This window comes from Triticum dicoccoides, chromosome 5A (assembly GCF_002162155.2).
Source record: "Triticum dicoccoides isolate Atlit2015 ecotype Zavitan chromosome 5A, WEW_v2.0, whole genome shotgun sequence".
Lineage (NCBI taxonomy): Eukaryota > Viridiplantae > Streptophyta > Magnoliopsida > Poales > Poaceae > Triticum > Triticum dicoccoides.
The window spans coordinates 702,572,711-702,588,600 of record NC_041388.1 but is presented as its reverse complement, the minus strand read 5'-3'; the positions used below and the strand labels follow the sequence as shown (position 1 = coordinate 702,588,600).

The following is a 15,890-nucleotide window of genomic DNA, read 5'->3' as shown; positions in this document are numbered from 1 at the left end:
CTTCTCCGACAACGGCCGCGCCCTATCTTCGCCCCCGCGCACGGACTGCATGCAACTGGAGATGGAGAACGCCATTCAGGACGCGCTCGTCACCCCGCTGGCTTTCGAAGACGATGGCCGCTCGCCCTCTTCGCCCACCGCCAAGCCCGCTGAGCTGGAGAGCCCGGAGATGCTGCCGTGCCTACTGACCTGCATCGCCTCCCCTGCAGCACCAACGGTGGGCTTCCAGATGGACGCGGTCATCCAGCAGGTGGGCTCCATGCAAATCGATGACAGTCAGGCGCAAGCAGCCGAGCTGTTTGCTGCGGTCCCGCCTCTGATCCTCGCTAGCCAGCCTCCCCGTCCACGCTACTCCGCCCCGCCCAAGTCCAGGGCTACCTCCGCCCCCTCCTGTCGCAGTGCTCGACAGGCAGTAGCTGGAAACTCCACCCCGGTGGCGCAGAGGGCGGTTCTGCGCCTAGTCTAGGAGCTAGGTGAGCTCGGCCCCAAGGACAAGATGACTTCGAAAGCGGCCACGCAGATCATGAAGCGTTTCCAGGAGCCCCTCTCCGACGGTGACATTGTTGCAATCGCCAAGCTAACCGGCCTTGACCAGGAAGCTCTCAAGATCGCCGCGGGCATGGCGGGGGATCGCTGAGGTTGAGGAGCTCACGCAAGTCTGATTATGTCAGTAGTTGTAGTAGTAGCTACTCTCCGTCAGCGGCTGGTCCTAAACCAGCTTGAGTTAGGTCTAGTCTTCATGTGTAGTTCTTCGGTGTTGTGGTTTGATCGTCGATGATGGGGTCTTGGGGCTGTTGGTGGCCATCGTCGCCCCCGGTGCTGCTGTAAGGTGTCCCCGTTCTGTATTAGTAAAATCTTCAGTTGGCGGAGCAGATTTAGTTTCTTCGATGTGTGACGGCAATTTAGTTTTCATGTCCTGGAACGTCAGAGGTTTAAACTGCCCGGCGAAGCGCACGGTTGTCAGCGACGTAGCTTCTTCTCATAGAGTAGCGGTGCTATGCCTACAGGAAACAAAAATTGATTCATGGACGACGGCGGTAGCTCGTGAGATAGGCGACAGTAGATTACAAGGATGTGTAGTGCTGCCTGCAATCGGGACCGGAGGTGGAGCGGCGATCTTCTGGGAGGTGGACCGGAGATGTAGTCGACGTAGTTTCTCACTTTTTGGGTGGATTTTCCATCATGGCGAAAGTACGGGAGCTGAGCTCGGGGCAGCCTTTTTGGATGACCATGGTCTACGGCCCGACAGAAGATGCGCAGAAAGAGAACTTTCTTGCGGAGATAGCTGCTGCTGCCCCTCCTTCTGATGAACCATGGATGATCAACGGGGACTTCAATATGATCTATCAAGCTAGAGACAAGAGCAACCCAAACATAAACAGGAGAATGATGGGAAAATTCCGCAGAGCCATTGATCAAGCTGGACTCAAGGAGATCAAGTGGAAAAATCGGTGTTCCACATGGAGTAATGAAAGGGAAAACCCCACTCTCTATAGCATCGATAAAGTGTTCTGCAACGGGGGCTGGGAAGATTTGCACCCTGATCATCTGTTGGTTGCTCCCTCAACATCGTTCTCCGACCACTTCACTCTGGTGCTCGCCGCAGTAGACACGCCAACGCGAAAAGCCAGGTTCAGGTTTGAAAATTTCTGGCCTAAGTTTCCACACTTCACGGAAACAGTCCTTCATGCCTGGCAAAGGCCGGTGCCACACGACTGTCCTTTCGTTTGAATCAAGAAGAAGCTCGAGCGGACTGCGGCTCATCTAAAGATCTGGAGCAAGGCCACTTTTGGAAAAGCGAAGCTGGAACTGCACATTGCAAACGAAGTGATACGCCTGTTTGATGTGGCTCAAGAAAGTAGAAGGCTCACGACTGCAGAGTTTCATCTGAGAAAGCAACTCAAGCTAAAAGTGTTAGGATTGGCAGCCATTGAAAGGGCCAGGCGCAAACAAGCCTCAAGGATTACCTAGCTGCGCGCAGGAGACGCAAACACCAAGCTTTTACATGCAAAAATGAGAGCCAGAAGAAGAAAAAATTTCATACACTCTCTTAGAGAGGACAGCTCGGAGATCTTCGATCATGCAGGGAAAGAGAGCATCCTTCATGACCATTTCACCAAGTTTGTGGACAAGCAAGATGACTGGCAAACCACCCTAAATTGGGAGAGGCTGGCCATCCCCACAATCGACCCGCAAGGCCTAGACTCACCGTTCTCTATGGCCGAGGTTTGGGCTGCTATCATCTCCTCCCCGACAGATAAAGCACCCGGGCCTGACGGATTCACGGGACAATTTTATCGCTCCTGTTGGCACATCATTCAGGAAGATGTCATGGCTGTTTTTCACAAGTTCCATCAGCTGGCAGGGCAAAACTTTGCAGAAATAAACACTGCTGTGATCACGCTGCTCCCAAAGAAGAATGGTGCCTCTGAGGTCAATCACTACCGGCCGATTAGCCTGATTCACTCAGTTGTAAAGCTCATTTTAAAAGTTCTTTCTGCAAGGCTTGCGGGGGTTATTGCTGCACTCATTTCACCGGCGCAGACCGCCTTCCAGAAAGGCAAATGCATACATGGCAGCTATCAATACGTCCAAAGTTGTGTTAAGATGTTGCACAGAACGAAGAAGAAGGCGTTGTTCTTCAAGTTAGATATAGCGAAAGCCTTTGACTCTGTGTCCTAGGAGTATCTGCTCGAGCTCATGCAGAAGATGGGCTTCCCGCCCAGATGGAGAAATTGGATCGCCTTACTCCTCTCCTCCGCCTCATCTTCCTGCATGCTAAATGGAACGCAAGGCCCAACCATTTTCCATGGTTGTGGATTCAGGCAGGGCGACCTGCTCGCTCCCCTGCTCTTCATCTTGGCAATAGACCCATTGCACCGACTCCTAGAGGCTGCTGCAGAGGAGGAAATGATAGCAAATCCGCCGGGCCATGGCATCAGCATGAGGATTAGTTTGTACGCTGACGATGTTGTTATTTTCGCAAACCCTATGAAGGAGGAAGTGGACACGCTGCTATACCTGCTGCGCGGATTCGGGGAGGCTACGGGACTAAAACTGAACCAAGAGAAATCTTCAGTCATCCCAATAAACTGTGGTGATGTTTAGTTATCAGAAGTTCTGGAAAACTTTAGAGGGCAGCAGTCCAACATCCCAACCACCTATCTGGGGCTCCCAATCTCTCCAAGAAAACTGAAACTGGTGCACTTTCAGTTCATCATCGACCGGATCCGCGCTAGGCTGGCTGGATGGAAAGGAAAACTCATGAACATTGCCGGTCTGCGCTTCCTGGTGCGTGCAGTCCTGAAAGCCTTGCCGTTTTTTGCTACGACAGTCCTAAAAGTGTCGAAAAAATCCTGAAAGAGGTGGACAAGGCTCGGAGGCAATTCCTATGGGCTCAAGAGGAGAACTTAACTGGCGCCAAGTGCAAGGTAGCCTGGGGAGATGTTTGCCTCCCGCTAGATAAGGGGGGCTTGGGTTGCCCGATCTCCGTCAATTCAGTACAGCTCTCAGGTTGCGCTGGCTGTGGCTTGCTTGGCAGCAGCTGCGGAGACCATGGATGAGCTTCCCACCCCCATGTTACTCTGAAGATCGCGAGCTGTTTTCATCTGCAACCTCGATGCAGTTGGGCAACAGAAAACTGGCGCCCTTCTGGACCAGCAACTGGATCAGAGTTTCCACGCTGCACCATGAGTTCCCGGCTCTGTTCCGCCACTCAAGAAGGAAAAACAGGACGATAGCCGATGCATTGACAGAGGACAAATGGGTGCGAGATCTCCGACACGGAAACACTGCGGAGATTGCCTGGAGTTCCTGCAAATGTGGAGGAAGATTCAGAGGGCGGGCGTCGTGCTCTCCTCCGAGGAGGACAAGATCAGCTGGGTCGCCGGAGCGGACGGCGGCTCCTACTCAGCCAGGACTGCGTACAATCTCCAAATAAGTGATGCCCCTTCCTCGGGGATCCAAGTAGCATGCTGGAAGGCTTGGGCGCCAGGCACAGTGAAAATCTACGCTTGGCTTCTCCTCAAGGATAGATTATGATGCAACGACTGCTTGGAACGTCGAGGTTGGCCTAATGGTTATTTCTGCATTTGTTGCAATAGAAACTTGGAGAGTTCAACGCACCTTTTCTGGGACTGCCCTTTCGCTCGATCAGTCTGGCAGACAATGTCCTGCAGACTTGGCTGTGCAGCACTGAAAGAGGAGCGACATCCAAATCACAGCTCTCTTAAACATTGGGAACGGATCATCGCCATGATGCCCCAGAGCTGCAGGAAGGGCTTCAAGAAAATGTTGCTGTTGATCACCTGGGAGCTGTGGAAAGAGAGGAATGCATGTGTCTTCAGGGGAAAAACTCCTTTGGCGGAGGATGTGCTATGAGCCATCAGGAGCGCGCTGGAGCTCTGGTGGCTTGCCGGAGCAAGGTGTCTTGATCCCCCGTTCGGGGAAGATGTAGCGAGATAATACCTTAGTTCTTTTTAGTTTGGGAAGCTACATCTCCCAGCATCTGGCAACCATGATCACTTGATCACCCTTGTATTTTCTGTTGCTTTCTTCTAAATTAGTGAAGCCGGTGACCTCGGATCTTTCAAAAAGAATTTCTCATTGCTGCGGCTTAGTTAAAGTGTTTTTTTTTGACAAATGCCTTGAATGTATATGTCGCTGTTGTGCTAGGATAGTGCTTTCATGTCTATGTTGCTGTTGGTGTAACAGTGTGAGCATAGTGCTTTTGATGTCGTGTCCCTCTCATTACTTGTCTACTCCCAGATCTCAATATGACCCATCTAGCATGCCTTGGATTGTTGGCAGGTTGTTAATGATCAATTGGTTAATACTCCCTCTGTTTCAGTTTATAAGTCCTGCGCGTATATCTAGGTTGTCAATTTTATCACCCTAATCCGCAAGAGAGCTGGCGCCACCGCCCGTGTCATGCTGGAGGAGGAGCGCAAGAGGGAGTTTAGTATCTGAGGTATTAGGTGAAGATGGAAGAAAGAGTTTTACATAGAAAGAAAGTGTTGCCAAACTTGGCAGTGATATTTTGCGTAGGACGATTTAACACCGAACAAATGACTTTACATGATTATATGTTGTTGTTTAATTATGATCATGAGTTGTTCAAATTGATACTTTGCAAACATGGGTAATTTTACCCACGGATATCCGTATACCCTGTTGGGTAACGGGTATGAAAAAAAATTATACCTTTTGGCAGGTATGGGGTGGCTCCACCCATACTGGGTACCATCCTACCTCCACTCAAATGGTCAAATAGTGTCACCGGCATTCCATCCAGCATCACCATCAGAAAAAACGGGTGCTACCCAGTGCCATCAATCCGTTTCATGTTCACGTAGTGGCGTCATAAAAGCCATTTCTGCTGAAAGCAAAGCATTTTGTTTCTGTCGAGAGCAAAGCATTTCCTTTTAGATTCCCTCGTTTTATTGCACTAGCTACCTCTTACACTTCGCATGAGGGAAATAGTCTATCCATTTTTTCATGAGGCAACGAGGAGATATTCCTCCCCTATAATCAATATCAGTGAAGTAATCCCGGAACTCTAGAAATCATGAAGAATTTGTTCTATTTACGCGGGCTGGCTGGCCTTGGTCCTCGGAAGAAAATTTCGGAAGAAAGCAAAGCACTAGTAGTAGAGGACAGTCGGTAGAAGGTTCCGTTTTGGCTTTTCCTCCCATCACCCTCATTTCTTTAAATGATTATTAAACATGCATACGATGCCCATTATTGCTTATTGTAGTTTACAAAAAATGTCTGCTTGCCAAGAAACAAACAAATTTGGGAAAACTTCCAAAACTATGACTTCATCCTGTCCTAGCATCTCCGTGGCGTGAGTTCTCCCGCTAAGTCTAAGGGCACGTTCGGATCGCGGGAGCCCAGCGAGCTGGCTTCTCACGGGAGCCCAACTAGCGTTCGACAGCGACTTGGTGGCTGTAGCGAGAGAAAACGCTTTGTGCGGGAGTGTAGCGAGAGAAAACGAACCGGTACGCTATTTGGAGCTCACTTGGCGGTGGCATATCAGGTAATATTGACCAACTTCTTCTCTTTCGATTTTTGGGAGCTAGGCTCGTCCAGCTTCTAATTTTTGCACTACGAGGATGCTCTCCTCCACGAAGCCAGCTTCTCGGAGCTGCGCCGTTCGGGCCTGCTCCTAAGCGGAGGGGATGAAGCTCGGAGCTGGAGACGTTCAGAACGGGGCCTAAGTACTACCTAACTAACCCCCACATGCCAAGCCCCAGCTAGCTAGCCGAATTGGCGAATTCAATTCAATTTGAATACTCGCTTAAAGTCCAAACCACATTGGGCAGACCAAGGTTTAAAGAGGATTATGCTAAAGACACAACTCAGCAAGCCCTAAAGAGAAAAAGAAAAGGGGGAAGGCGGGTGACCGAGACCAAGTGCCCAACAGGCCCCGTCATTGCCATTGTCACCGCCTACGAACAAACTAATCCGGCTCTAGGGGTGGTGGGGGAAGCGCAGGAGCCAACCGGAAGGCCAACACACGAAGATCTGTGATAGAGATATCGATGGCGTCCGGGTCCTGCTAGTGGCTAAGCGACCGCTAAAGCTACAAGTAGCCACACATTTTGAAAACCGCGTCAGCCGTGAAAAGGCGTACACTGAATCACAAGTTTATTGCGGACCATCCAGAGCGTCTAGATAAAGACCCTTATCCCAGCCACCTAAAGTGATGGATACGCATCGCGGACGCCTGGAGTTTGACGAATATGTAGGGAAAATTGGTGTTGCACCACTGTCCGTCTTCACCTGCTTGTAGCCCGACAAAAATGGCTGCTCACTAGAAACAAATTTGGGAGAAGTTCCAAAAGTGTTACTTCATCCTGTCCTAGCATATCCGTGGAGGGAGTTCTCCCGCTAAGTCTAAGTAGCTAACTAACCCCCGCATGCCCAGCCCCATCTAGCTAGCCGAATTGGCGAATTCAATTCAATTTCAGTACTCGCTTAAAGTTCAAACCACATTGGGCACACCAAGGTTTAAAGAGGATTCTGCTAAAGACACAACTCAACAAGCCCTAAAGAGAAAAAGAAAGGGAGGAGGGCGGGTGACCGAGACCAAGTGCCCAACAGGCACCATCACTGCCGTTGTCACCCCCTACGAACAAACTAATCCGGCTCCGGGGGTGATGGGGGAAGCGCAGGAGCCAACCAGAAGGCCAACGCACGAAGATCTGCGATGGAGATGTCGATGTCGATGGCGTCCGGGTCCTGTGAGTGGCTAAGCGACCGCTAAAGCTATAAGTAGCCACACATTTTGAAAACCGCGTCAGCCGTGAAAAGGCGTATGCTGAATCACAAGTTTATTGCGGACCGTCCAGAGCATCTAGATAAAGACCCTTATCCCAACCACCTAAAGTGATGGATACGCATCGCGGACGCCTGGAGTTTGACGAATAGGTCGGGGAAATTGGTGTTGCGCCACTGTCTGTCTTCACCTGCTTGTGGCTCGACAAAAATGTCTGCTCACTAGAAACAAATTTGGGAGAAGTTCCAAAAGTGTTACTTCATCCTGTCCTAGCATCTCCGTGGCGCGAGTTCTCCCGCTAAGTCTAAGTAGCTAACTAACCCCCGCATGCCCAGCCCCAGCTAGCTAGCTAGCCGAATTCAATTCAATTTCAGTAGTACTCCCTTTGACGAGGACGGCGCCCCCTTTACGTACCCACCAATCAATCATTTAAGATTCGATTGGTAGGGCGAGTTTTTTTTGAGAGAAATTCGTAGGACAAGTTGGGACAACACATACCATGATTAATAAGCAATGTACTAGAGCTTGACGTCCCCGCTGAGCTGATATATATATAGGGGAGTGCTTCGGTACAACCCCCCCCCCCTAAAACGTATAGTGGGTAGTATGGTAATTTCACATTAGGTATAGGAATACCCACACGAAGCCGTACGTCGCGCGCGACGTCATACGCCCGCCCGCGTATGCCGCACCCGTCGCTGTACGTACGCCCGCCCGCGTACCCGCACCCGTCGCCGTACGCCCTCACGTCTCGATGTTGGCGTCGACAGTTGTTGGAGGAAAAAAAAGACACGGTAGCCGCCGACGCCCGCCGTCGAAACCCTGAACCCTAACGCATCCACGCTGTCTCCATGTTGGACCCCATCTCCACGAAGTCGCCATCGCCCGAGTCGCGGCCCAAACAGGCCGCCGCGCGTGCCCTGGCGCCTTTACCGCTGCTGGCGCGCGTGCCCGCCGCCGCATTCCATTCGCATCGCCCAGATGGCCGCCCACCCGCGATCTACGTCGCCGCCTCCCTCCGCGCACTACGGCTTCTACGACCAGCCATCGTCCTCACGCCGTCGACACCTGCCTCAGCCGGCCAGCAACGTCACGCCGTCATCACGTTCGTCATCGGAGGAAATGGATCCGGCTGAAATCCTCGCCGCCATGCGAGAGGTTGGTTTGAGACATTGTTGTGCTTGATAAGATAGTTGTTTTAGGGATGATGTTACACGGCGTTTGATTCATCGTACAATTTTTTTAACTATATATAGTTAGAGGAGGACGGAGATTATGATGGCGATGATTACGGCGAGGACAACGAAACCTCGTCACGGAATATAGATGAACCTGGTGAGGAGAACTACATGAGTTTGGATGAATCTTATAGTGGCAATGTAAGTGTGATCAATGTTGATAAAACAATAAATATGAGGGGGTAAATATGATAGACCGCACGGAAAATTTAATATTTTTTTGCATGATGCAGCGACATGGCGATGATGATGATGATATGAATATAGATGATTCATTTCCTGAAAGTGCACTCCGGGTACGTTATTAATAAAATCAGAGAAGAAATGACATAATAACCATATGTGCGCTTACATGTTTTTTTTGCAATGCGCGCAGATGGACGAGGACGGGGACTTTGTGAGGAATATTGTGGACGATGAAAGTGACAAATTGCACGTTGATGCATCTCATGATGACAACTCCAGCAAAGTAAGTTTTGAAACTTACATCACTACAGTACATATTAAAATTATAACTTACTGACATAAATGATTTAATGCATTAATTTACAGGGAGATGTAGATGGTACAAGCGGGAATGATGAGCATGTTGGTGATGATCTATTTAATTTTGACATCGGATTTGATGAATATCAGCAAGAATCATTGGACATGCATTGGAAGGTCATGAGGAAGACGTTCAAGTCACTAGGAGAGGCTTACAATTTCTGTAATCAGTATGCTTACGAGCGTGGTTTCAGCGTAAGAAAGGACTCGCTGAAATATTCGAAAGGTCCTGAGGCAACTAAGCGCTTGAGAAAGTATGTGTGTGCGAGAGCTGGGAAACGACATGCAAAACTTTGTACAATGGAAGGCATGACCCGCAGGCTGAGAGGGGAGACTCGTTGCTTCTGCGATGCGCATATAACTTTGAAACTTGATAAAGAGCATGACGTTTGGTATGTCAGCAGTTTCAATGATGATCACAGTCACGTTCTAGCTAGACCGGATGAAGTCACGTTCTTCGGTCTCACAATCAGATAAAAGAATATCAAAAGGCTGAGATCTTAACCATGGCAGGTGCTGGAATCAGGAAACATATGATTTATGATCAACTCGTCAGTAGGTACGGGTCATATGCAAAGGCTGGTTTTGGGAGGAAGAAGCTTTATAACATGTGTTATAGAGAAAAAATGAAGTTGCTTGAACAAGGTGATGCAGACATTGCCATTGGGATCATGATGACCAGAAAAGAGGGAGATCCAGATTTCTTCTTTGAGCACACCGTCGATGATGAAGGAAGGCTGAAAAACATATTCTGGTGTGATTCTCAATCACGTCGAGACCATGTTGACTACGGTGATGTGATAGTCTTCGACAGCACATGCAGGATGAATAGGTATGGCATGCCATTTATACCTTTTGTCGGTCTGAACAACCACCGTTGCACCACGGTATTCGGTTGTGCTCTTGTGTCTGACGAGACGGAAATACATATGTATGGCTGCTTCAGACGTTTTTGAGGGCTCACTGTCAGAAGAGGCCCAGGTCAGTAATTATTGATGGAGATGTAGCTATGATTAAGGCCATAAGAAAGGTACTTTCGGAGGTTTGGCATTATCTTTGCTCGTGGCATATTGAGAAGAACATGCAGAAACACCTTCATCATAAGTCTCTAAAGGAGTTCAGGTCTCTACTTTATTATGCCACTTCAAAAAAGGTATTTGAGGAGAGATGGGCAGCATTTACCGCCAAATGGCACTCGAAGAAAACAAAGACATGGTTACGTAGGATGTACAAGAAGAAAAGGCTTTGGGCTGCATCATATCTGTCAGGTGGGTTTTTCCTAGGTATGCGAAGTAACCAGCGAAGTGAGAGTCTGAATTCATGCCTTCACTTGCATCTAGACTCCGGTATGACTATTGTTGATATGATTGTGCACTATGAGAACTGCATAGTTCGTCTCCGTGAGAATGAGGCGCATGACGATTACACAAACTCACAGACAGTTCCAGTACCAGTATTGGATGAGTGTAAAGATATTGAGAAATCAGCTGCCCGTGAGTTCACTGCGGCAAACTTTTATATCTTGCAGGAAGATATGAAAAAGCATGGGAGCTAGAGGTCCTTGAGAGACTGAGAGGAGCAGACACTCACAGATTCATACTGACATGGAAGGAAAATAGAGATATTAGATTCACTATGGAGTACACCCCAGGTAACTTAGAAGAAACTGTGAAGTGCAGTTGCAGAAGCATGTATCGCAAAGGACTTCCTTGAAAACATATTCTTCACGTTCTGATTCAGCGACGCTTACGTGAGATACCTAAGTGTTTAGTACTACGGAGGTTGAGCCAAGTTGCAAGGGGTGGACTTCCCGTGAAGCGCACTAGCGATCTGTTTGCGTGGGGATGGGCAGGTGCAGGGGACAGAGCTAGGTACAACGAGTTGACTATCTTATCTGCTGAAGCAACTCATAAAGCATGCCATAAACCATTTTTATTCGACAAGTTGAAGGCGGCTCTGAGGGACATAATAGATAATGGTTACACTGAGGAGGATGAGCCTGGTGCGGAGGTACAGTTTGTGAACGACGATGCATTCGAGCCTAATCAAGATCATGGTCTTATTCGTGATCCCGCAAAAGTTAACACCAAAGGCGCACCAAAACAGAATGTTAAAGGCCGCGGTAAGGATGGTCCTGATGTCACTAAAAATGGGCGACCAAAAGCTTTTGATGAGAAAAGCAAACGTCAATGTGGACAGTGCGGTGTTGCGGGTCATTATAAGTCCACGTGCCCTCAAAATCCTAAGTATGATTTTCTTATGTTATTGTATATCTTATTGTTCAAACCGAATTTATTTGTTCATTGTGAATTAACACATATCTTATTGTTATGTCGGAACTTTGCTTAAATTGTGGAGTATGGAAGATTGGTTCACCCTCTGATTGAAGACAGTTTTATTATGGATGGCTATGGAAGATCGTTCCACCCTTTCATTGAAGACAGTTTTTTAATGTTCTATACATTTGATCTTTAATAATTGTTATAATATGTTATATGAACTTATTTTACTTCGTTGATGTCAGACTATTTTGTTTTGATGACAGACTATGTAATGCAAGGAGTTTTACTTTGTTTATTTTGATGTGTTAATTTTTACTGTTAATTTTGTGCAAGTCGTTGTTGTTTATTTTGACGTGCTCATTTTTGCATAGTACCGCCGTCGCTGTTTACTGTATATTTTCTGCATTGTACGGTCGCCGTCGCTTAGAACACCGTCATTTAAAAAAACACACGACAAGTGCGTCGGCGGCACTGTCCCACAGTGGCAGCGTCGGCCGGCAGCACTGTCCCACAGGGCAGAGTCGAACGGCGGCAGCAGTACGAGGCAATCAAAGGAGTTCGATAGCCTATGTGCCGCCGGGTATATAAGCCGGTCGTCGCGCGCTCCGTCGGCCGAGGTGGGACTAAACATTCCAAGTCGCCCCGCGTGGAACTTGGGCCGTCGTCGCGCGGAGTGCTACTTGGGCCATCGTCGCACCGCGGGCGGAAACAATGATATTGGACCGGCCCACGCGGTCACGCGCGTCACTGCAGGCACAGCGGCTGCGATAGCTAAGTCTTAGTCCCACCTCGCCCGACGGAGCACATGACGACCAGCTTATATACCCGGCGGCGCACTTGCAGTCGATCGTCTTTGATTAATTATGCTACCCGTCGTTCGGCGCTGCCCTGTTGAACAGTGCCGTCGGTCCTGTCTGACATCAGACTGGCCGGCGCACTTGTCAGCAATTTTTTTGTAGAAAAGGAAATTAAGAACGTCGGTGTTATAATAAGCAACGGCGACAATGCTTTAAAGTGCATAATAAATACATGTACATTTTTTTAACATTCAGTAGTACAGGAAAACAATTTGACGACTGCACAACTATAAATATGAAGATTTCAAATGTAAAGACAACGGCATGAAGACAACATAATAATCCAAATGTCATTCTCGACTTAAATATTCAAAATAGTAGTGTCTTCTTCATCACAAGACATGAAAGTCGAAATAAATGTAAACATTATTTGAGCCTACAAAATTTTCTTGTACAAAAATTTTGCCACATTTATTTCTTCTTTGCAAGCCGTGTAACTTTGTCCTTCACATCGTTGAGCGTATTTCTCTCCGAAAAAATAAGCTGCGCGATCATTAAGTCCCTCGATTTATCAATTGACCCATGTTAGAACTTCATATTAGTACAATTCAAATAGTATTACATAATGAATTTAATTGACTATAAGCATTTGAAATAAAACCAGACCTGAGAAAAACGGCTTGTCCATTTTTCACCGTTCCAATATTGAAAGCTTCGAAGAACAAATATTCCACATGAATTGCTAGTTCGTACAAACAACGTTTCATAAGTTCTCATTTGAGGTAAGATATTAAAACAATATGAAAGTATTTACTCACCCGTCTTCTTGTTGTGGGATGTTATATGTTTTGATAGGCCAAGTAGACACATCCGGAAAATTCACAGCACCGCTCGCATTCGCATCACGTATGTCATATCCAAGTTGATTTTTCTGTTCATATACATGATAGCACGAAAAGAATTTCACATAGTTCAGTTACTAAATGATAATTTCAATATGCTCATGTAAATTTATGCCATACCAGCTCCTCAACTTTTTCTGTAATTTCACTGTCAAGTTCGGGTCCCATCAAAGAATCAAGAACCTGGAACTCTTCCTTCGGGCGATGCATGACAACCGAAACCCAGTGGGTATTTCCCTTATTAAGAGGAATATAAAGCTGCATCACAACGAAAATATGATGCAATCAACACATACTATCTTATTATTTATATCCCATATATGCATACTTTAAGGCAGTTGAACTTACCTTATCTTTTTTAAAATACTCATCGGTGCATCTATTCAAGGGTCCATTCTTCTTCGCCACAACTTCGTTATCATTTTTTCCTCCCTGGGTGTCCGGTCTAAATTCAAGTAACCAATTGACCAGCCAGATCGGCATTATATGACGATCTTCACCAACAACTCCCAACAGATATGACGAATAAGCATTGCTAACTTGAAAATAATTTAAATGGTGTATAACAATTCTAATTTGCATTGAATGCTAATAGAAAACAGAACAATAACTTACATCACCGGTTAGCCATTGATGGTCAAGAATCTTACAAGCCCTCTCTGCACTCAGACCTTCGCGCATGCCATCGTTGAATATTTCCTTCTTTCTATGTTTTGCTGACTGCTGATAAGCACGAACAAACTTAACACTAGCTTTAATCACATCGTATTCTTCTTCAAAGACTTCTTTCTCGAATAGTTTTGCAATACATGACGATAATATGTTAATAATTCAATGATAAGTAGTAATTTCAGCTCGAAAATAATATGATAAAACTCACTTGCTTTTGCTGAACGCTTTGTAGGTATAACTGGAATATAAGGAGACTTTACAAGGTTTGATCGTCTCCGCTTCCGTTTCCCTACACCCTTCTCCTGTACCTCATCTTCTCCAATACAATCTACCGATCCACGTGATGCGATTTCATCTGTTCCTAAAGATGTAACGGATTTCTCATCAGATACATCAGGAACTTCGATAGGATCTTCTTCATCACCCTTGAAACTATCGAAATATTCAGGTGTGCAATAATAAGGTGTCTTCTCTTCAGAATCATTAATATCATCTACATCATCCTCTTGCACATTCTTTTTTCCCGGTGTTTTGAAATTATCCACGTCAGGATTATATACAAATTCCTTACGAGGTTTTCCACCATAGTTTCTACTTTCACTATTTTCACCATACTCATTCTCTTCTTCTTTTTCACTATCACCGGCTTTGTAAAATACAACACTTTTGTTCAATTTCTCTATGACCCTTTGTGATCAAAAATTAGTTGTAATTAGTTATGTGACACATCGAAAACCATTGTGAACGACAAAATCAGAAAACTTGTACCTATGCGCATAGCTCTGGCATACGAAGCATATCCTTACGAATGTGCTTCAGCTCAGTCAAAATCCGATCCATAATAGGGTTCTGGGTAGCTGAAGCCTCAGATGTACTCACGCATGTTCTCCTTCCAGTAATCTTAGACTTTCTCGTACTGGATTTCTTGTTCTTTTCAGCCTGTTCCAATCTAATTTTGTTTAAGCGGTACTCTTCAGTAATGGCGTCACCGATCTACAACATAAAGAATCATACAATCATATTTAATTAATAATTAATTACAGTCTTTAAATGGAAAAATAAATATTTAACGTATTACCATTCCAACACCACGACCATTTTGAAAGTCGTACTTGTCTCTTTTCTCCGCTGCCGCTTCTGTCCAATTCCTCATCAAGGGGCTCAACAACGCTAAAGGATCATACTGTGGACCGGTGCTTGGCTGCACCTTCTCCCAATATAGATACTGCAAAACAAACAAACAACCATTTAACATGTGTTACACTATTATTACATAATACAACTATTCAATTTAAAAAATAAATCATACCTGCAGAAGTGCTAGGTTGCCACATGGCCATTCCCTAACACGACCGGGCTGCAAGACCATACCAATCTCCGACAAACAAAACCGCAAAGTGAATGCGTTCCAGTTGAACTTTTTTATCTACCTGACATCTTGCACTAGTTCATAATAATTCTTCGGAATGTACTCATCAGACACTGGTGCAATTATAGTCCCTAACATGACGAGAAACGCCATCTGAACAAATTCATCGTCCGCGTTTTTATTTCTCCCAATCTTGTCAATAAGGGCATGCACCACGTGATTGGGCGATGTGATTGGGAGACATGCGTGTTTGTCGGGAATATTCCCTCGGATTGCGATGGCTCATGCAGATATTTTGCTACGTCGGGCCCGCGGCGATTATTAAGTGGGCGATGGCCAGTCTACAATATTGAATATGTATTTATTTATTTGTATAATTTTGTCATTTAGTGTATTTTTATAAACTTTGCACGAAAAACAGACATGTTTTGTGCGCAATTTTTTTTCACGAGCCATAGTGACCATGCCGGGCATGCACGCAAAAATTTGTCGCGTTTCGAGTCCGTATGGATTTTCTACGATTTTCCCGGCCGAAAACCCCTAAAATACTGCCTGGACGTGACGCAACTTGCGTTCGTTTTCGGATTTCGCTCATTTTGGCCGTGGGGTGCTCGGGTTGGGCCCCACACGCGCTGGCAAAAGTTGGGTGCATTCTGTGAAGCCGCTCAGGTACTTGCTGTAGAAGGGGGTGGTTTCGGTATGGCCGGAGGGGACCCTCGGTCGCACGTCTCCGCTTCGCATCCGGCAAACATGCCCAATTTTTTTTCACGGGCCACAGTGACCATGAAGGGCACGCACGCAAAAA

The 15,890-nt window shown here is 46.6% G+C and overlaps 1 protein-coding gene and 1 pseudogene across 1 annotated transcript in view; both read left to right on the top strand.

Annotated features, from left to right (window-relative positions):
* Window positions 1-466, top strand: part of LOC119300519 — a 1,468-nt gene extending 1,002 nt beyond the window's left edge. The window contains exon 2 of the mRNA XM_037577460.1: window positions 80-466. Within this exon, the coding sequence (XP_037433357.1) occupies window positions 80-466 (387 nt within the window). The remainder of the gene's footprint in view (window positions 1-79) is intronic.
* A 7,794-nt stretch (window positions 467-8,260) lies between these two features.
* Window positions 8,261-12,304, top strand: LOC119300518 (annotated as a pseudogene).
* Window positions 12,305-15,890: the final 3,586 nt, after the last annotated feature.